General features: G+C 38.5%; 2 protein-coding genes across 5 annotated transcripts in view; both read right to left on the bottom strand.

Annotated features, from left to right (window-relative positions):
• ZNF845 (zinc finger protein 845) overlaps positions 1–23984 on the bottom strand; it is a 180659-nt gene that overhangs the window by 114576 nt on the left and 42099 nt on the right. The window lies entirely within an intron of this gene.
• The window catches only part of LOC102738890 (uncharacterized), a 25070-nt gene continuing 16658 nt past the window's right edge, over positions 15573–23984 (bottom strand). Inside the window, 1 exon segment of the mRNA XM_031032249.2 lies at positions 15573–20988. Within this exon segment, the coding sequence (XP_030888109.2) occupies positions 19124–20988 (1865 nt within the window). The 3' untranslated portion in view covers positions 15573–19123.

Genomic DNA, 23984 nt, shown 5'->3' on the forward strand with positions numbered 1-23984 from the left:
TGGCCTGCTCTGAGAGAGAAAGGAGTGGTTCTAAAACAAATTCCCTGAGTCCTAGCAGATTACCACCACCTCCTTGATGCATGGAACATGGTTTGATGCCTGAAGGTGGGGCAAGCGTCTTTGGCCATGACAACAAGTGTTAGCACGATGTCTGCTGCTAGACAATAGCAGAGAGAAGAAATGGAACAACTAGAGTATACCATAGTGTGTATGAGCCATTTTATCAGACATGAGCATCTACCTACTCATTACATACATAATACACAATATACATCTTCTTTTCTATAAGGACACATCTGCCTTTTCATGGTGTAGCTGAACACAAACAACAGCTACCCAAAAAAGCATCATTATACTTCACTTATACCAATGTTAAATGTGAGCACAACCTACTACCCAACTTCATGGTATCAGTTTCCACAACGGACAGAAACCCTCTTTCATGCTGCCCATAGGATGGTTAAAAATGCAGCATGAGCTGTGAGTGAACATAGGTACATCTATTTTTAAAAAGTACGTGGACTGTTTGAGGCAGAAATGCTCACTCTCTCTGACTGGTGAACTGTCCCCCAACTAATCAGTGCCTTGAACAGACCTCAAAGAATAACAGTCGACATGGGGCTCAAGCAGAACCAAGTTTCCTACCAGCTGTGGATCAGCTTCACTGCAATGACATCCATCTAGAGTGGACCAGACTGACGTTGGGCTTATATACCTAAGATTCTAGTGCTTTGAAAAATGACAGCACACACCTTCCTGATACTTCCAGTGTCCACAAGGCTTCTACATTTCCAACAACTACTCTGCCACATGACATTTGAAGGGTATGGCCACAACATTTGCATCTTCCACCAACCCCTCTCCTTCCACTCCCATGGGTTTTGGCCTGAAAAGTACAGGAATCTCTATCATCCAACAGCATCTGTCCTCAATACTACATAGGAATTTATGAAATCATGAAGACAGGATCTGACTTCTCCGAAGGTAGGGAAAAGAAAATGCTACTAAGAAAATCATGAGGAGGGGCGACTAGGTGGCTCAGTTGTTTAGGCGTCTGACTTCAGCTCAGGTCACCATCTCAGAGTCCTGGGATCAAGCCTGGTATGGAGCTTTGCCCTTGGCGGGGAGTCTGCACCTCCCTTTCTCTCTCCCTCTGCCCTTCCCCCAATTCGTGCTCTCCCTCCTTCTCTCTCTCAAATAAATAAAATCTTTAAAAAAAAAAGGGAAAATACACTTACAGTAGTGTACTATAAAAAATACGTACATGTTAAGTGGACATGCACAGTTCAATCCCATGGTGTTCAAGGTTCAACAATACATTATAGTTAGTCTCTTTACGTACAACTTTGTTTAATGTGGAGTAGGTTAAAATTAGTGCAAGGATAACATATCATTCACCACACATCAGTATTAACAGGCACACACAAAACATTCAGTTTCATTAATTAAATAAGTTCAAACATGGTCTAAATAAGCTACTGCAAAACCACTGTATGATCCTAGGTCAAAATACAGATTACCAGCATTGAACAAGCAGTTTTGTTCATCTTCTGTGATCAGAGAGTTGTGGCCCTATGGTTTTACTAATAACATTCCAAATATGTGATCAAACTGTTTATGTTCTCAGTAAGGTTTCTGGTCAACAGTAGTCTACTAATAGTTAAATGTTGGTACACATACAAACACATTTTCCTTAGTTCTTTTACACCTAAATTATATCTTAAGCTCTGTGTATTTACAATTTGCATTCCATGCATACCAAAGCCATGGGAATCTTTTGTGCTCAGGACACGCAAAAAAAACCTCATGAACAAAGAATAGTATAGAATAAAACTTTATAAATGGTGATTTACAATTCTGCAGGTATGGCTTATAAGTATATTTCTAGTGACTTTGTTACACTAGCATTTTTTTTTTTTTTAAGATTTTATTTATTTGACAGAGAGAGAAACAGCAAGAGAGGGAACACAAGCAGGGGGAGTGGGAGAGAGGGAAGCAGGCTTCCCGCGGAGCAGGGAGCCCGATGCGGGGCTCGATCCCAGGACCCTGGGATCATGTCCTGAGCTGAAGGCAGATGCTCAACGACTGAGCCACCCAGGCACCCCGAGCGCCTTTTTTTTTTTTTAAAGATTTTATTTATTTATTTGACAGAGAGAGAGAGACACAGCGAGAGAGGGAATACAAGCAGGGGGAGTGGGAGAGGGAGAAGCGAGAAGCAGGCTTCCCGCGGAGCAGGGAGCCTGATGCGGGACTCGATCCCAGGGCCCTGGGATCATGACCTGAGTCGAAGGCAGACGCTCAACGACTGAGCCACCCGGGCGCCCGTTACACTAGCATTTGTAGAGTCCCTGGGCTTTTGTGGTGAGTCAAGTTTCAATAAAAGGACACCAAGGAAAATGAAATGGCCAAGTTCATTACTCATAGATCCTAGAGTGGGTACACGATATGCCTTGACAAGTACATGATGGAGTCAAGGAGTGCAGGCAGAGAAAGAGGCAGGAACTGGGGCAGATACATTTATTAGGGTCCATGGTTGGCACGCCTTGCACTTCATGGGCAAGTCTAGAAGGCACAATTCAAACCAAAATATGTGGAGTATGATAACCTCTGTAGGGGTCTTCTCTACAGAATGCACAAGGGAAATATACTGGGAATGGAGATTGTTGTTTACAAGGACTGCTGGGGTTGTCATATCAGGAACTTACACTAGCTTGTAACTGTGAGGACTGTTATCGAATATATTCGCTATCAGGAGGAGCAAGTCAGTTCAAACCTCCTGCGAACAGCCTAGTTATATCAAACGGGGTCCAAGGCAGCAATACCAAAAAGTGAGATAGCTACATTATTATACTTTTTATTTAATGATTCACTTTATTATTTATTTGACAGAGAGCACAAGCAAGAGGGGTAGAGGGAGAGAAAATCTCAAGCAGACTGGCCACTAAGTGTAGAGTCTGACACAGGGCTCGATCTCATGAACCTGAGATCAGGACCTGAGCTGAAATCAAGAGCTGGAGGCCTAACTGACTGCCATCTAGGCACCCCTCTCGATAATACTTCTATATCATCTGCATTATAGCAGTCATAAGGTCCCAGTAGTTACAAAAGGGAGGAAAATATACAATATATAAATTTGGGAAAGATAATCTCAAATCATTTGAGGCTTAATGCTACTGGGAAGACGTAATACTTCTTAGGCGATCCCATTGCATTCATAAGTACAGTTGATTCTGGTACAATGCAGGGGTTGGGATTCTCCTACATATGTATACTCTGATGTCAAAGAAGTTTTAAGCAATGCTTAAAGGTTTCACCAAATTGTTTACATTTGTAAGATTTCTTCCCAGTATGTATTCTCTGATGTTTAGAAAGTTTTGTGTGCCAGTAAAAGGCTTTGTCACATTCATTTCATTTTTGAGGTTTCTCCCCAGTATGTGTTCTCTGATGTCCAGGAAGTCTTGAATGCTGGGTAAAGGCTTTGCCATATTCCTTACATATGTAAGGTTTCTTCTCAGTATGAAGTCTATGCTGTTGAGTTTTGAACACTGCTTTAAAGCTTTGACACATTTACTACATTAGTAAATCATCTCTTCAGGAAAGATATGATGACATATAAAAAGGTTAAAGCTTGATAAAAGACTTTCCAACATGCATTTGTTTTATACTGGTATCTGGAAACTGAGTTCTTTAAAGTTTATTAGGATTTACCCTTGTTAATGTTTATTTCCGTATTTATCACATTCATAAATTTTTTCTCCATTATAAACACCTTGGTAATTATTGAAGATCAAGTCCTCACAAAAGGCCAGCCAAAGTTCATCACACACAAAATGCTGCTCCAAATTATGTATTATGTGGTATCTATTGAACAGTGATGGTTGGATAAAGACACTCCAATATGTATCAAAATTAGGGACTCTGGAATAGGACAGACTATTTGTTGGTAGAAGAATCATGAACCCTCCGGAAGGGAATTCTGAAATTGATTATTAGACTTTTAATCTTCAAATTTCTAATTTATAGAAATCTTTGAATAATTAATACCTCCTATATTTGAAATGGTTCAAATCATTACTTGCAGCATGGAATAGGTAATTTTCCAGAATGTCTGCTTTTGTTTTCAGAGAAAACGTATGTATAAAAAAAGGAGCTGAGGCTTTGTATTCAGAGTTCTGCAAACATAATGGTCTTAAAGCGGGATTTTCCCCAAAATGTTTTCTACTCTCTATTTCTTCTGGCAGGAAGGATTCGATTAGGGTAATTGTCCTGGTTTAGTTATATCCATTATAACACTGTTTCCGCCCTCCTTCTCAGTCTTTCTTTTTTTTTTTTTTTTTCTTCTCAGTCTTTCATTAACTGTGATCTCAAAGATGCAGCTTCCACTGTCTTCCCAGTAGCAGGTTATGGAATACATTTTCTTTGACTGTTTTTTGTAAAAAATCCCAGGTGTCATGAGAAGACCTAATTGAAAAATACCAAATAAATTATCCCACATAGTATGCTTGCAAGTATATACTTTAAAATGCTAATGTATAAAATTAATATTCATCAGATGACATGAGTAAGATGGAGAAATAGGAAGGAGGAGGACTTTGCTCCTTCATGAAGACACAAACTAACCAAATTGCCTTTCTGAGTGCTCCAGAAGCCAGCTGGGAGAACACAGCACCCTCAGGCAAACACAAATGAAGAAAAGCCTGTTTGAAGAGAGAAGGAAAGTTTGTTACCTTGCCCCAGTAGCTGTTCACCCGACCTGGCACTCCATGACAAGACTGCGAGAAAACTCTCAACTCTGCTCAGGAAAGACACGCGTGAACTTTGTGGGCAATAATCTGGCTTCTTTACAGCTGCCTGGAGGACTTGTTTCCTTCATGCATGACATGGAAGGCTGAGGGAATGGGAACAATGGGAAAACCCACTTGATGCATTGTGGTGACTACTCACAGAACAGGTAAGACTTGCTCAAAAGCCAGAGACTGCAGTGCTGAAGATCATGTGTAATTAACAGGAAACAACAACAATGATCTAACTGTGAAAGTACAAACACTCAGACATTACACATCCCCAGAGTATGTTTGATAGGCCCCACAATTACCGCACAGATGGCTGTTATCTGTGTTCTCCATTACAAAGCAAGTACATAAATTCTGGGTCCAGGGCTGGTTTTTAAATTTCCAAACATCACCAAAAGATCACAAGGCATACAAAGGAGCAGAAAAACGTGTTACAATTAAAGGAACAAGACAAACCTCCAAAAACTGGCCCTAAACTAATAAAGAACTATAAATTACCTGACAAAGGATTCAAACTAACTATCATAAAAGTGCTCATGAAGGAAGAGTAGAAACCAGGTAACTAAATGAAATCCAGTAAAGTATGCATGACCGAAATGAAAATCCAAAGACAGGAAGTTTAAAAAACAACCTAACAGAAATTAGGAGCTAAAAAGTACGAACTAAATTTTAAAGTACACTAAAGGGTCAGCACCTGACTTGATGAAGTAGAAGAAAGACTTAGACAACATAAAGATCCCTCATTTTAAATTATCCACTGAGGAGAATAAAAAACTTGTGGAAAAGGACAGGGTCCAAGGGACTTATGGGACACCAATAAGTAGACCAATATACACATTAAGGGGGACTCCCCCCAAGGAGAGCAGAGTGGAAAGGGGCAGATAGCTTACATGAAGAACAACTGGCTTATACTTCCACAATTGTGGAAAAACAGAGACATGTTCAAGAAGCTCAGTGAATTCTAAGTAGGATAGATGTCAAGACATGAAGACACAGACACATTATAATTAATTTATCAGAAATCACAAGTGAACAGAGAGCTTTGAAACAGCATGACAAAACTAATTTCTCCTGTGTAACAGAGCTCTTCTAAGAACATTAATGGTTTCTCAGCAGAACTTACAAAAAGAAATGCAAGGGATAAAATCTTCAAGTACCGAAAGACCAAAAAAAATATCAACCAAAAACACTGTATGTGGCATAAATGTCCTTCAAAAATGGACAAATGAAGGCATACCCAAGTCAAATCCCCTAGAAGTGTACCATTAGACCTGTCCTACAAGAAACACTAAAGAAAGTCTTTCTGGTTAAAGCACAAAGATTCTAAACAGTAATTAAAACCACATGAAAATATAAAGCTCTCTGGTAAATGTAAATGTTTACACAAATATAGAAACCTAGAATATTGTAATGAGGTAGCACAGACTGCTATTTTCTTACTGAACTGAATTATTTTAAAGAATAAAAACATAGGGGCGCGTGGTTGATTTTGGCTCAGGTCAAGATCTCAGGTTGTGAGATCAAGCCCCGCACTGGGCTCTAAGTCTCTCTCTCCCTCTCCATCTGCCCCTCCCCCCACTCCCATGCATGCTCTCTCTCTTCCTTAAAAAAAAATAAATAAAAGAATAAAGATAAGGGGCGCCTGGGTGGCTCAGTTGGTTAAGCGACTGCCTTCGGCTCAGGTCATGATCCTGGAGTCCCGGGATCGAGTCCCGCATCGGGCTCCCTGCTCGGCAGGGAGTCTGCTTCTCCCTCTCACCCTCCCCCCTCTCATGCTCTATCTCATTCTCTCTCTCAAATAAATAAATAAAATCTTTAAAAAAAAAAAAAAGAATAAAAATGATATATCTAAATTATAGAGTACACAACAGAAAAGACAGAATTATTAAATATAGGGTTATGAGCGACCTACAGTGGGTACAGGGATGGACAGGATAAGCAGTAGTTTTGCATGCTCTTGACGATATTAGGTTAAAATGGTTTGTTACAGCTTTGAGAGGTTTTAAGTAATCCCTATGGTAACCGGGGTGAAAAAAAAAACCAACAACAGAAGATATAAAAAGGAAAGGAGAATCGTATCAAAGCATGTCACTACAAACATCAAACAAATATAATGAAGCACACTGGGAGGGAAAGGAGGATAAAATAGCCACAAGAAGTACAGAAAACTATGAAAAGACAGCAGCAGTACTTCCCTTTCCTAATTACTTTGATGGTAAGTAGATTAAACGCCCCCCATTAAAAGGCATAAATTGGCTGAATGAGTAAAACACAAGATGCAACATCCTCCTGTCTACAAGAGAGTCACATTAAGTCTAAGGACACACCTAAGATGCAAGTAAAAGTATGTAAAAGCACATTTCATGAAAATGGAAACCAAAAGAGGGCACAGGAGGCCATACTAATACCATACAAATACATGTAAATTCATAGAGTTTCAGAAGAGAAAAACATACATACATAAGGAAACGAAACTACCCAGATACTGCTAACAATTATGTGTGCACCTGACAACAGAGATCCCAGACATGTGAAGCACAAAAGGCAGAACTGAAGGAATAAATCAACAGCATCATTATAGTAGCAGAGGTTAATACCTTGATTTAACTGGACAGAAAGACCACATTCAAGTCCAGGAAGGAGAGCACTTGATTACGTATGACGGACGTATACAGACCACTCCACCAAGCAAGAGTCGGATACACAAATCTTCTCAGTCACACACAGAATGTTCTCTAGCACAGACTGTCTACAAAACACGTCTTAACAAATTTAAAGATTAGTATCGTAAGTATCATTTCTGATCACCATGGAATAAAACAAAGAATGAAGAGCAGATGGGAAATTGGAAATGCCACAAATATTTGGACATTAAACAACATGCTCTTGAACAATCAATGGGTCAAAATGAAATTATAAAGAAAATAACCCAGTAAATACCTTGAGAGTAATGAAATGAAACAATATATTCAAACATATTGAAATCAGAAAAAGTCATTCTTTTTTTTTTTAAGATTTTATTTATTTGAGAGAGAAAGAGAGGAGAGAGGGAGGGCATGAGCGGGAGGAAGGGGCAGAGGAAGAGGAAGAAGCAAACTCCCTGCTGAGCATATAGCTGGATGTAGGGCTGCTCAATCTAAGGACGCTGAAATCATGACCCGAGCCTAAGTCAGACACTTAACTGACTGAGCCACCCAGGCACCCCCAGAGAAAGTAATTCTAAGGAAACAGTCAGTGGAGTGAAAAGGCAACTTGAAAAATGCAAGGAATTTTTTTTGCAGAGCCTCTAGAGCAGAAGGATTTAACATTTAGAACAGAGAAAGAACTCTTGCAATGACAACCAAACAGCAACTAGCATGATTAGTAACTGCACAAAATTTTCAATGGGCACAATCCAAGAAATATATACAAATGGACAAGGCACAGGAAAGATGCTCAACCTAACTATTCATTAGAAAAATATAAATCAAACAGTGAGTCATCACCCCTCACCTGTCCAGATCCCACTATTAAGCACGAACAACAACAAAAAAAGTACACGTGCTGGAAAGGATGAGGAGAGATTGGACCCCTTATACACTGCTAGAGGAAATGCATATGAAGCAATCACTATGGAAAACGGAATGGGGGTTCCTCAAAGAGTTGTAAATCATAATACCATATGATCCAGCCATCCCACTTGACAGTATATAACCAAAGCAATTCAAAGTGGGATCCACAAGAGATGTTTGCACAGGGATATTCACAGCAGCATTATTCAGAAAAGCCAATAATAAATGAAAGCAACAGAAATACTTATGAATGCATAAGAAATGTAGCATATACATTCACTAGAATAATATTCAGCCTTGAAAAAAGAGACATATATTGTCACTTTATACAACATGGTTAAAACGTGATGCTAAGTGAAATAAATGAGTCACAGAAACAGATACACTATGATTTCATTTCAGTGACTAAACCTAATGTGAACCTCATGAAAAGGAAGGAAGGAAAGAAAGAGACGGTGCCAGGATCTCAGACGCAAGTGTGGAAGTGGGTACTTAACAGTTACTAAGTTTTAGTTTTACAGGATGAGATAATTCTAGAAATTGGTATTCCAAAAATGTCAACACACTTAACACTTTAGTTAAAAATGGTTAAAATGGTAAATTTCATGGCATATATTTTTGACCACAATGAAGAATAATGACACCTAAAACTGAAGAGATACAAATTTTTAAAAAATTACCTTTAGTTCAAAAAGGTGTTTCTTTCAAAAGAGAATATGAATTCATCCACAAATAGATGATGACATTAATTCCATATAACAACTTACCCAGGATAAACACACAATATAAAACCACCACTGACAACCAACCAAGAAAAGAAACAAACAAGGTAAGTCATGAACCAACAATGTACGGGTAATATTTGTACAAACAAATACACACATAATTTTATTGGCATTTGACATATGGCTGATTCCTATTTCAATTAAACCCTATACTGTCTTTGAACTCCTAAGTTGAAAATTGTTATCCAAAACTATAAAACAGAAAAAAAAACAAAAGCACAATTCACTAACGCTGTAGAAACTATCAATAAAAATGAAGTTTTACTGAATGCAAACAATAGGAGAAATGTTACCTGTAATACTTCTGAATAAAACAGATACGCTATTATACAAGGATCCTTCCATATAACGATAGTTTTAAACCGAGACCGGGCACTCAAAGCAAGCATTTTCTGCTTTGTTTAGTTTCTGCTAATGTTTAACACATTAGCATGTGTTATGTGGCATAAATTGTGCACAGAAAATTCATCACAGTCGATCATAAAATGTTCTAATAAAAATTTTATGGATGAGCTTCATTAAATGACACTAGAGAATTTGTTAAGAGATATTGCCACTTCTACAAAGAATGCCAAGGCTGTACTTCATCCTTGAGAAGCAACATCACGAACAAACATACAGAGAAAGACCATGATTGTTGTACAATATGCTGAGTATCACTGCTATATAAAATAAGCATTTTGGGCGCCTGGGTGGCTCAGTTGGTTAAGCGACTGCCTTCGGCTCAGGTCATGATCCTGGAGTCCCGGGATCGAGTCCCGCATCGGGCTCCCTGCTCGGCGGGGGGTCTGCTTCTCCCTCTGACCCTCCCCCCCCTCATGTGCTCTCTCTCTCTCTCTCTCAAATAAATAAATAAAATCTTTAAAAATAAATAAATAAAATAAAATAAGCATTTAGGTATAAATTATACCACAGTTCACATGTATTTTAAGATAATCATTTCAAGTTGCACTTCCCAAATCACACATTCAGGTGTGTTCTCCGCTTTGACCATTACACCTCACCTGCGTCATCTGCTTTACTCATTCCCACCTACCTGGATGTAAGGCTCCTTTCTCTTCACATCCCAGGGCTCTCTCTTGGCTCCAGAAAGGTGAACAGGTGTCACTTAGATATAAGACTCATTTGTTTTAAAAAGAGAAATAAGAGTTCTGTTGGATTCTTTAATTTTCAACCCAGTATTGTCCTCAATAGAGAAGAGAGAACATTGTAGAATTCTAGAAAATGGTTTCCCCAAATACTGTTATTTGATGAGTTTGAATGGAATGTTTTTATGGAAATTATACGTGCTACTAGAACACAAAGAATAGCAACAACAATCCTTTTTAAACATTTACTAGAGGGACGCCTGGGTGGCTCAGTTGGTTAAGCGTCTGCCTTCGGCTCAGGTCATGATCCCGGGGTCCTGGGATCGAGCCCCGCATCGGGCTCCCTGCTCCGCGGGGAGCCTGCTTCTCCCTCTGCCTCTGTCTCTCTCTCTGTCTCTCATGAATAAATAAATAAAATCTTTAAAAAAAAAAAAACATTTACTAGAAACCAGGTAGTATTGTAAGTTAATGCAAGGAAACAAACCAACAAAATAATTTATGAGACCAAACATATTTTTTTTTCTCTTACGAGAGTATTTTGCCAAACGTCCAGTAAATGGAAGAAATGAGGTTTTAACCAAGGTTATCTGAGTTTATGTAACATGACACACAAGTCTACATACAGAGACATACATAGCAATGTTTAAAGCAATGTTCTGTAGGGACCAAGGGTAGGCTGCCCCCCAAGATGAACATTCTTTTGGGCTAAAGGTAATTGACGCCCTGGCTTAAGAGAAACTTTTTACTATCCCTTAACTTTGTAGAAGGATTTAACCTGGGGGTCTTCACAGAATATGGGTTATTAGTAGTGACAAATTTTATCTGAGTGACCCACCTGTGACGTGGCAAACATCTAAGTATCAAACATCTACTCTTCTTAATGCCTTGTGAAGTACGTTTTTCCACTTGAAAATCCCTGGTCCTCCTTCTTAGTTCAGGAAGACATAAATACCTCATTTTGCCTGATTGCCTTTGGGATTGCCATGCCTGTGAGGGTTCCTTACACTTATAAAATTTAAGTTGATCTTTCTTGTTAATCTGTCTCATTTCAATTGGATTCTTAGTCCAGGTAGAAGGACCTTGAAGGGAACAGAAATTCATGCTCCCTGGCAGGATCAACACAAAATTGATCTAATGAAGCTAGCATTGATCTTGTCAGTTCAGATGTAAGAAAGCAAACTACAGGTCATATATTCCCAGGCACAGCTGTACCAGACAAGGGACATGTAGCCTAGGCTCAAGACATAGGCATGTGACCCCACTAGCTTACAAGTAGTTAATCAGCACTAGCCTACAGATATAATTACAGGATACACCTCATAAAACGTCTCAGATAAAGAAGAACGATATTTTTCTGATTCAAAGTGTTTTGAGAAGGAATACACCTCTAGGGTATAAGGTGAAGTGACACCAGAAGTTATTAAGGACATCTGCTAACATGACCTCATGGGTCTATAAATTTTCTTTTCTGTTTTTTCCAGTTTCACCTTAAGCCACAAAATTACACCACTTCTATTATTTGTGAAGAGTTTACGACAACAGAATTGTTCACAATCACCTTATTCAAACAATAAGGTAAATGAAAGGCTGAATTCTATGTAACATAGCAATTTCATATCTGCTTAAATCCAATCAATTTGATTTTCACATCAATAGAATATTAAACAAAGCACATACAGTGAAAACAGGCCACAATAAATGACAGACATTTTGCTCGGTAACTAAAGAAAGCCCTTGACATTTCCAATCTCACACCATCAAATTAATCATTCTTGCTGATTTAAAAACACAAATCAGGGGCGCCTGGGGGACTCCAGTGGGTAAGCGTCTGCCTTCGGCTCAGGTCATGATCCCAGCACACTGGGATCCAGCCCTGGGTGGGCTCCCAACTCAGTGGGGAGCCTGCTTCTCCCCGCCCCCCCTTATTCTCTCTTGCTCACTGTGCTCTAAGAAATAAATAATCTTTAAAAAAAGAATAAAAACACAAATCAAATATGGATCCTAGGCCTTACTTTCAGAGGTACCAGCACAGATAACTTCCTATAGTGATCCAATTTGGAAGTCAGTAGGGACCAGAAGCCTACTCCCCGTGAGCAGGGAGCCTGACGCAGGCCCAATCACAGGACCCCAGGACCATGACCTGAACGAAAGGCAGATGTTTAACCAACTGAGCCACCCAGGCGTCCCAGAAGATGATTTTCTTCTGTAATACTGCATGGCCACAAAACACTGTAAAGTCAGGAGAAGCACAGATGCATCTGCCTCTTAGAAACTTAAAATTCTTCACAATGTGACCAATTTAAATCCTTGACACGTTCTGTAGATGAGATTCTGAATGAATGCCAAGACAAAGGATATTAGTTCCTCTCAGTAGAGAGTGGCAGAGTCAACTTCAGCACCCGGCAGCCATCCCACACAAATAATTCAGTTGCTCCATCAGGGGAAGCATAGAAGAATCAGCCACTTAGCATGTTGAGCACTTTGAATTCAGCCAGGCTAACTCCAGGGAAAACCAAGACACAAAACGCAATCCACCATCTCCAGGGTGACACCTGAAGCAGCAAGATTAAACTCTAATTAGCACATTCTTTCACAGCTAAATTCCCTTAGCTAGTGCTAGCATGTCAACCAACAGGGATAGAAAATAAACCATCACAACCGGAAAAATGGGATGGAAAACCCCCTTCATACAATCTGGTGGGACTCAGGTTTAATACACATGGATTACATATCTGCAAGCATCTAAATAAGTAGAATATACAAAGGATTTTAATGCTCAAGTGGTCTAAATGAGGATCCCTCAGATACTTCATTTGTGTAGCTATGCATCCCCTTCAAGAGAGCCATCTATTAAATAGAGAGGGATACATATTTTGATTGCTACTTAGCAGCTTTTATTTTTTTAAAAGATTTACTTATTTTAGAGAAAGAGAGAACACAGGGTGGGGGAGAGGCAGAGGACAAGGGAGAGACTCTTAAGGAGACTCCGCATGCAGCCTGACAGCCCGACACCAGGGCTCCATCTCATGACCCCGAGATCATACCTGAGCCAAAACCAAGAGTTAGATGCTTAACCAACTGCACCACCCAGGAACCTCTACTCAGACGCTTTTAAAGGAGACACTGATAATGTACTATCTAAGCAGGAAACAAATACAGGACCTTCTGAAATAGGGCCAAAACCTGAGCTCAAAAATATCAACTCCTGTACAACTACTTTCTACTGCTACACCACCTTTTTATAACTTAAATAGGATGCCAGGAAATGAGGCATTAAATTAAATCCCGTCAGAGAACAAGAATTCTTGTCCCCTCAAAGGTCTTTCTAGCTGGACTTAGAATCAAATTCATATGAGACAGATTAACAGGAGAAAAATCAAATTTAATAGGTATATGTACAGGAAATCCACACAGAAGTGGAAGTTCCAGACTGTCAGGGAAGTGGAGGTACAAATGTCATCCTGAAATAAGGAAAGAAGGGGTGGGGGTCAGGAGCTTCACAGGAAAGGAAAACACTTCACAGGGCAATAAGAGCACATCTTTGGTATTTAGGTATTTGTCTTACCTTAAAGATGGTTCAGAGATAAACTTTTTCATGTTAATCTCTCATGTTCTGGAAAGACCCCCCCCCCCCAATTTAGATTCTTCTGGGTTGTTAATGGCAGGGGAGGGGTAGAATGTCCTCTGGAACCTGCAGGTTCTCAAGTACCTTCAACTTCAATTATCCAAAGGGGCATTTTGCAGGGGGCAGTGGGTGGAGAGAGAGGCTTGTCCTGCTCCTTCAGTTCCCCCATCTAAAACTTCCTTGGGAGTTTCAAGTATTACATGTTGATCTGGTAGATTACTTCATGTCCCTGATCTAGCATTTTACCCTGCCAATAGGGCAGTTTGGTCAAACTCGTTTCAGAAGGCAATGATACAGGTGTATTTTCAAAGGTAGCCCTGTAGCTTAAGTACTGTGATTAAATGAGGCATTTATATGAAAACAAATGAACTATGATTAATGATTAGATCAAATGTTAAGGCAGGTTCTGATTTCTGAGGGTAGCCAGCTGAGCAGACTTCTATATGTTAGATTTCAAGCATCTTAAGATAGAGTGAGGGCAGGCAGGGGAAACCTAACATTTTGTCCTGGTTTATAGTTTAAATACTACGTTGGTAGTATTTCAGTGGTCCACAGAGCCACAGTACTAAGACTGTCTATACATGAGCTATTATGACAATTTCTTTACAAGTCATTCATATTAAGTTTGCAGAGCTTCAGGAAAAATGTCAATTTTAGTTCTCGGGGCGCCTGGGTGGCTCAGTCGTTAAGCGTCTGCCTTCGGCTCCGGTCGTGGGATCGAGCCCCACATCGGGCTCCCTGCTCTGCGGGAAGCCTGCTTCTCCCTCTCCCACTCCCCCTGCTTGTATTCCTGCTCTCGCTATGTCTCTCTCTGTCAAATAAATAAATAAAATCTTTAAAAAAAAAAAAATTTTAGTTCTCAAATGATTCCAAGTAGGAAGGTGAGAGAAAACTCAAAATGTCTGGGGACTTGTAGCCATGCATTGGTCGACATTAGAAGAAATCAGGATGTAGTCCAGTTAATACTGAATACTATTAAAATCTAGTATCTACAAAATGTTACTGAAACAAATTTTTACCAAAGATAGTCAAATTAACACTAATTTGATTACAAAATAGTCTAAGAAAAAAACACTTGGCCTGATTATTTACATAACTGCAGGTAGAACGGAGGTTGAGCTACAGACACTTTAAAAACAGTTTTGCAGGAACTTTTCATGAGGAATCTCTAAATCGAACTTTTAATAGCATCTCCAGGTCAGAGTCCATGCCATTTTCGTGCCACCAGACTTTATGGACAGTAACTACAGATTTCAGTGAACTCCTCTCTTCATGAAAGTCCCCTAAATATCCTGAGGTTCCTGCGCCTGCTAGTAAGTAATCTTCCTTGCTCACATGGTAAGGCTGCTAGGAACTCCCTAAGCAAGGTATCAGGCTGGCATTTCCAAGGGGGCCTTATTTGATCCATGAAGTCAATCTTAGTTCCCTAGAGCTGTCTTGTTGTATCTGAGTCTATGCAGCTCTTTCTCAGCTATGACATTCCAGTCAAAGCCATGGTTGTATAAAGTGTTTGTTTGTGTCTTGTCATCATGAGAACAGATTCTTACTGAAATTATACGAATATATATATATACAGGCATTAAAAAATATAAAAATAGTTACTGAGACACTCTGAATTCTGGAGGAATCAGGGAGAAAAGATAAACGTTCCAATTTGTTTACAAAGGTGTATTTTGTGTAACGTAAGTTAACATAAGGGATAAAATTTCTTAAATCTGTAAACACCAAAGTATTTTTTAAAAGGTTTTATTTAAATTATAGTGAGTTAACATGCACTGTCATATTTGTTTCAGGTGTACAACAGTGATTGAACAATTCCATACAACACCCAGTGCTCAATACAAGAAATGCACATCTTCATTCCCATCACTTCTTTAACTCCTCTCTCAAATCCATCTCCACTCTGGTAACCATCAGTTTCTTCTCTATAATTAAGAGTCTATTTCTTGATTTGCCTGTCTGCTTTTGTTTCTCCTTTGCTTGTTTGTTTCTTATATTCCACATATGCGTGAAAACACATGGTATCTGTCCTTCTCTGACTTCTTTACGTTAGCATAATAACCTAGATCCATCCGTGTCATTGCAAACGGTTAAGATTTCATTCCTTTTTAAGGCTAATATTCCATTCTATATAGATACCCATCTTCTTTATTATCAGTCAATCAACACTTGCACCAGACTGTTTGAAGCAGAAATGCCCACTGCCACTGACTGTTGTACCACTCCTCCAAGAAATCCATGGCACAGAGCTACACTCATCATGGCACGCGGTAAAGGGAGGAAGGTCCCCCACAGCAGTGCATCAGCTTCCACGAAACGATACCCATCTACAGTGGATTTAAACTGTGTTGGGGTTATACACCTGGGATTCTAGCGCTTTGGTGAAACCACAGCACACACCTTGCTGAGCCTGCCTGTTCCACTGTCCAGAAGGCTTCTTCATCTCCAACATCTACTCTACCATGTGGTATTTTGAAGCTATGCACTAAATGACTGCATCATCGAATACCCTTCCTCCATCCACAGCCACTGATCTAGACCTGGGCAAATAGAGTCATCACAACAGCATCTGGTCCTCACTAACACACAGGAATTCAATTAAATCATGAAGATAAAATAGGACTTCCCTACTCCTCAGAAACCCACCACACTTGCCAATTCCTTTATTCCATTACATTTATTCATCAGATGACACCACCAAGAGGTAACTGTGTCTTCTGAATGACTAAAGGGAGCCACGTTAGGTTCCCTACCCACACTGAAAAGAATTCTTCACATTTTCTTTCAATAGGTCTTACCTTTCTCTCTAAAGATGCTGCCATCATTGGGTTTTACTTATATTTACATCCCACATGCCAGGGCTAAATGTCTGAATTGACACCCATTGGCCTTACTTGTCTCTAATCCCAATGAAAAGGTCAGTGAGGACATTCTCACCACAACACAGGCAAAGAAGAACGTTTGAGATGCCTATGTAGGTGGAAATAAAACTGGGGATAAATAGAAATGGAGATCTGCAGATATCTAGGAAAATAAAAAAGTGTAAGTTATTTTTCTAAATCCAGGGAGTCAGTTGTGCAACCCAGGAAAGGTGTCCTCTCTCCACATGCAGAATTCACGCCAATTCTTCATCCTCTGTACTTTCTCTTAACTGGGGCTACAATGTCACTCCTACCGGAATATATTTCTCTAACTTATGGGGTATCTATTACACACAAACCATTGTTATAAGTGTATGTTTACTAGAGAGAAACATGAAAACTACACCCACATGTATGAAGTGGGGCACATAACTTTATTAGGGGCCATGGTAGAGTGCTTTAGGGTCCCGGGGAGAAGTCCAGATAGCCTTTCAAACTAAAATAGGTTTAAGTAAGTTCGGTGGGAGTCTTCTCTAAAGGACACATAAGGGGAAAGTCATGGGAGACAGGAGAAATGTTTGCTCACAAGGGTGGACTGGGAATGCCCTATCACGAGGTACATTAACTTCTGACTCTGCAGTTTGTTGTGTAGGAAATGCACTAGTAAGATTCTCTTGTGTCACTTAAAGTCCCCTGCAAAACTCCTGCCTACACAAAATGTATGCTAAGTAGCACTGTCATGGAGTACTTCACTTAGTTGATCAATAAGACCCACATACAATCTATAATATATCTGTTATACGATCCCACTAGTCCCAAGGAGGAGAAAATGATACAATAGATAAACTAATGGAAAAACAATCACACATTATCTAAACATTAAGGCCAATGAGAAAAACGGATTACTAGATAATATTTCCACTCTGTTGCCAAATAGGTGATAGATACCATTAGTTACCTACAAGCTTATATAAAATGAGATAGGTTAACATTGGTAGTCAGATAACACTTCATTCATTACATATCCGTGTTAACATGATAAAAACCATTATGTTTTATTAATTAAAATATATTAAGTTCACACATAGACTAAGTTATGCATTTCAATCCCCTCTATAATCCTTGCTCAAAATACAGTATATAAGCATTAAAAAGCATTCAAGCACTGATATAATGATGTGGGAGTAGTGGTTTCAACAGTTTTCAGGTGTGAGGTCCTTCTCAACAAATGTGGATGTATGCCATGTTGGGGAAGAGTCAGCTACCCTCTTTATGGTTGAGGATTTCTTCCTTTCAACCACATCCACTAATATTCTCTAACTATTGCTATCATGAGGATACATCAGAATTTTACTGGATTGCCACCTGTTTTTCCTCTAATACCAGTTGGTAAAATATTTTATTTGTAATATTCAGAAAGTTCTTTAGTTTCAATAAATGGAAGAGATTGATGTTCTGAACACCTTTTTCATGACAACCGTCATTAATGTTATAACCACAAACAATATCTTCATTTAGATTTTCTTTATATATTGTATATTATACTGTCCTTTATCTTCCATGGATAATTAGATATCATGAGTCCCACCTAGTGAAGGAGAGAGCTCCTATCTTTGAGGAAGCAACAATCAGTCACACAATTTCACACATACTAAAAATAAATGTATTTTCTGAAGTGAATTGAGAGTAGAGATACATTAATATTTGCTAGACACAAATATCAGACAGGGCCAATGTTAAAAAAAAGCACATACTGAAATTAATTAGAACTATGCAAAAATCTATCCACTTAATCTTTTGAAGAATAGGACAGACATTTCTAACAGTTTAACTTTGTTATTATTCCTTATCATGAGTATTCTGATGTAATATCTGAATAGACTGACTGACGTAGTGCTTTGTACTTGATTTCTGTGACATTTATTGACATTTGATGTTCAGTTACATACATTTCTAAGTATTTACATCTTTCAAGTTACTGTCCTTTATGCACTCACGAGTGTTTACTAATGTGTGTATTTAAAATGAAGGTCTTTCCTCATTCATAAATTTGTAGGGTTTGACTCTAGTGTGAATTTTTGGATATTAAGGATTGAATTCCAGTTAAAGGCACTGCAAATTTCTCTGTATTTTAGTTTCCATCCTGTGATGAGAACTATGATGTTCAGGAAGTTGGGAGTTCCAGCTAGAGGCTTGAGACATTCTTTTACCTTTGTAATGTTTCCCCTCAGTATGAACTCTGAGATGCTGAGTAAGAGTTGAGCAATCCTAAAAGTTTTACCACACTCTTTACATTTCTAAGGTTTTTTTCTCCAATACGAATTCTCTGATGGTCAATGAAGCTTGACTTCTGATTAAAGGGCTTGCCAAATTCATTATGTTTGCAAAATCTTCTCCAGTATACATCCTCTGATCAGAAGTTAGACTTTAGCACTGCTTAAAGGCCTTGGCACATTATTTTGGTTAGGACTCCTTCAAGTATGAATTCTGTGATGTCGAGTCAGGTGTGAGTGCTGGATAAAGGTATCACCACATTCTTTACATATGTAAGGTTTCTCTCCACTATGAATTCTGTGATGTCGAGTAAGGTGTGAATGCCGGTTAAAGGCCTGACCACATTCTTTACATATATAAGGTTTCTCTCCAGTATGAATTCTGTGATGTTCGGTAAGCTTTGACTGCTGGTTAAAGGCCTTACCACATTCTTTACATTGGTAAGGTTTCTCTCCACTGTGAATTCTGTGATGTCGAGTAAGGTGTGAGTGCCGGTTAAAGGCCTGGCCACATTCTTTACATATGTAAGGTTTCTCTCCAGTATGAATTCTGAGATGTTCAGTAAGCTTTGAGTGCTGGTTAAAGGCCTGGCCACATTCTTTACATATATAAGGTTTCTCTCCACTATGAATTCTGTGATGTCGAGTAAGGTTTGAGTGCTGGTTAAAGGACTGGCCACATTCTTTACATATGTAAGGTTTTTCACCACTATGAATTCTGTGATGTTGAGTAAGGCTTGAGTGATGGTTAAAGGCCTGGCCACATTCTTTACATTGGTAAGGTTTCTCTCCAGTATGAATTCTGTGATGTTGAATAAGGTTTGAGTGCTGGTTAAAGGCCTTGCCACATTCTTCACATTGGTAAGGTTTCTCTCCAGTATGAATTCTTTGATGTCGAGTAAGCATTGAGTGCTGGTTAAAGGCCTTTCCACATTCTTCACATTGGTAAGGTTTCTCTCCAGGATGAATTCTGTCATGTTGAATAAGGTGTGAGTGGTGGATAAAGACCTTGCTACATTCTTCACATTTGTAAGGTTTCTCTCCAGTAGGCATTGGCTGGTGTTGAGATGGTGTTGAGTGCCAGTCAAAGGCTTTACCACATTCCTCACAAATGTAAGTTTTCTGTCCAGTAGCGGCTGTGTTATGTATGTTTAGTCCTGATGATTGACTCAACATGTTCACAGGTTTATTACATCTGTATATGTTTTTTTCCATGTGAATTCTCTGATAATCACCAACACTGGAGGACTGGTTAACAGATTTCCCACACTCATTATATTTATAAGGATTCTCTCCCATAGGGATACTCTTATGTATAATCAGGTTGGAGCTTTGATAAAAGACTTCCACATATTTATCACACTCATAATGATTCTCTGGAAAATGAGTCCTCACACATTTATTAACATTTGAACCCTCGTTAAATTTGTTCCCAGAGTCACTGCATTGAGCAATTCTATTTTCATTGAAAATGCTCTGGTCATCTTGTAGGGTTGACTCCTCGGTGAAGGACCTCTCAAATGAATCCCACTTAGCACTTTGTTCTTCATTTTTAAATCTCTGATTTTCAGAAATGTTTGACTCAAAGGTAAATCCAATCCTACTTTCAAAATGGTTCAAATAATTATTTTCAGCGTGGACTAGGCAACTTTCCAGATTTTCCAAATTCTCGTTCTCCAAATATGTATGTTTCACCATTTGATTTGATCCCTTGCTTACAGAAAGACACTGCTTTGCAGAAGTAGCAGACTTAAGAAGGGATATTTTCCCAAGTGTTTTATATTCTTCATCATTTTGGGCAGTGAGATTCATATTATGGACAGTTGTCTCAGTTTGGATATGTCCTCCATGATATCTTTGATGCTCTTCACTCTCCCCATCATTTTTCCAGTCTATCATTAAGTGTAAATTGTCAAGGGCACTATGTTTATATCTACCCACTGCCACGTTTTGGAAAGAAGCTTCTATGCACAGCTTTGGCAGGAAACTCTGGGTGCCATGTGAAGATACAGCTGAAAGATATTGAATAAGAGAAAAGTAAAATCATTCCACTTACTATTCTCAGATGAATATAATGAAAGCTTCTAATACGCAAAATTAAAATCAATCAGAGAACTTCAGCAATATGGCTGAGAAAGAATCATCAGGACTTCATTCCTCCAGGGAGACAAACTCGCAGACAATGTACAGATCACATAGCCTATCACATAGTTCCATAGTATTGTCATGCTGGAGCACACATCATGATCCTATACCTCAAAAAATCAGGAAAAGTGCCATTTGATCCCAAAACTAGCAGAAGGAAGGAAATTTAAACTTAAAATAGAAATCAACAAAATACGATAGCAAAAACAGGAAAACATCAATAGGAAGATTGCATTTTCAGAAAAGATCAACAAAATCAATATACTTTTAAATAAAGAATGGAAGCAAGAAGACTAGGTAAAATCAGAAGTAAAGAAGTGAAAGCAGATGCAATACAACTGATACCAAAGAAATAAAAACAATTATAAGAGGTGATGATGGATAATTACATGTCCACAAACAGATATTAAAAAAAACTTGTATAAATCTCAACAAGTGTATAACCTACCTGACTCCATTATGGAGAAATAATAAAAAAGTACAAATATCAAATAATCTACCACTATTAAACACATTGAAAAAGTAAAACAAAACAAAACTCCCAACAAAGAAAGTCCTGTGCCAGATAAATTCACTGCAGAATTCAAATAAACATTTAAAGAGAAAGCACTTCAAATCTCCTCCAACATTTCCAAGGAGTGAAGAGAAAGGAAACTATCAAACAATCTCTGAGACACCAGCTTTACCAGGTTATCAAAGCCAAAGGAAGACACTACAAACAAAGAACACTACCAACTACTAACTATGAGGAATTATTTATACTAAGTCCACAATAAAATCAAGCAAACTGAATCAAAAGCACATTTTACTATTTTACAACATAATCAAGTGAGAATTCTTCCTGGAGTTCAGGGTCTTTTAACATATGGAAATCTTTAAATTTAAGAGTGTGCATTAACAGAATGAAGGTCAAACATGACATGTTCATATTAATTGAAGCAGAACAAGAATGTGAGCATATCGGACACAGTTTCATGATTAAAAACACTCGAGAGTAGGAATAGAAGGAAATCACCTCAGCATAATACAGGCCATACGTACTGAAAGCTGAAATCTAACATATTCAATAGTAAAAGACTGAATGCTTCTCCTGTATGATCAGAAACAAGGTAACGGAATGACTTCAGCACTTCCATTCAACATAGTACTGGATATTCTAGTCAGAACAATCAGGTAAGAAAAAGATACATAAAAAGAATCCAATTCAAAAAGAAAAAGAAAACTATCTCTGTTCACAGATGACATGATCTATAGAAAACCATAAAGAATGCCTATTTTTATTTTTATGCTATTTTATTGTTTGGTCATCACTTGTATATTTCTGCTAATTTTCCCCACTAGACTTTCCATTTTCAATTTTTTTAATGCTATAAATGCTTGAGTTAAGAAAAAAAGTTCAGGGCGCCTGGGTGGCTCAGTTGGTTAAGCGACTGCCTTCGGCTCAGGTCATGATCCTGGAGTCCCGGGATCGAGTCCCGCATCGGGCTCCCTGCTCGGCGGGGGTCTGCTTCTCCCTCTGCCCTCTTCCCTCTCGTGCCCTCTGTCTCTCATTCTCTCTCTCTCAAATAAATAAATAAAATCTTTAAAAAAAAGAAAAAAGTTCAAATAAACAACATAACGTTATACTACAAGGAACATAAAAAAGAAGAAACAAACATGAAATTTAGAGGAAGGAAATAAGGAAGAAAAATCAGACATAAATAAAACAGAGATCAGAATAAAAAGTAACACTGAAAATCTCTATCAAAATTCCAATGTCATTTTCTTTGGCAAAAGATCAAAACCCCTCTTAACATTCATGTGGATGCCACAGTATAACACCCCCAAAATAATTTTCAAACTGAAGAGTACATTGGAGGCACCACACTCCCTGATTTAAAACATACTACAACGCCATGGTTATCACAATACACCACAGACATAAATACAGGGATAGCTAACCAAAAAGCAGAGGTGAGCCAGACCCGTCCTCATCCAATGTTGATGTGTAGGACAATGAAGTGAAGATCCTGTCAAAACTTATAATCTGATTTGGATTTCTAGGTGGGATCTGAGTTCCCACATTTCTCACGAGCTTGCAAGTGACGCCCATATCTTAGCTCAAGTGCCACACTTTTAAATTCCAAAAAGAAAAAGAAAAGAAATGGATGACTTTGAACGTAAAGAATATTGTGGAAATTACAACTTCTAATTTCAAGAACAAAACAATTCGTCTTTGAACATTTACTACCCACTACATCAGATTCTAACATTTTTTCATAAATTCACCCATGAATCCACACTAACCTATGAGAACAGTAGAATTGTTCTTCACCTTTCAAAAAACATCTTGGCATAACTTCAGTAATAGTATATCCTGAGTTTTATCCCAGATTGAAATTGAATTACTTTAAGACAAACACACAGACCACTATACAGAAGTAACCCTAAAAGAAGGTTCACAGCAGGTTTCAAAGGGACAATGGGAATGCAAACACAATTAAACCACAGAACATATCAACTAAAACAGGTAAGTGAGGATAAAACATAAAAGAGAAAATTATAGATTCAATAAAAAAGAATAAAAATGATAGAGTTTTTCTTTATTGTCACTAAACTGAGAAATGCTTTCAGCGATAAAAACTTATGAATATATTTGTGGATGAAGGTTTTTGTGTCTTGCGAAAACACCACAAAGACAAACACACAAGTATATGACTAAAATAACGACTGTTTTTGAGTCTCTTATAGCATTCAATGTATTGGTCTCATGTGGCTTTTGTGCCGAGTTATATTTTACAATTTTAAGGCAGTGGAACATATATGATGCATGTTTTCTTTCTCTAGAGCAACAGAGAAGTGATAAGAAATGCTATGTCGGGGC

Source organism: Leptonychotes weddellii, chromosome 16, assembly GCF_054177405.1.
Source record: "Leptonychotes weddellii isolate Sample4059 chromosome 16, ASM5417740v2, whole genome shotgun sequence".
Taxonomy (NCBI): domain Eukaryota; kingdom Metazoa; phylum Chordata; class Mammalia; order Carnivora; family Phocidae; genus Leptonychotes; species Leptonychotes weddellii.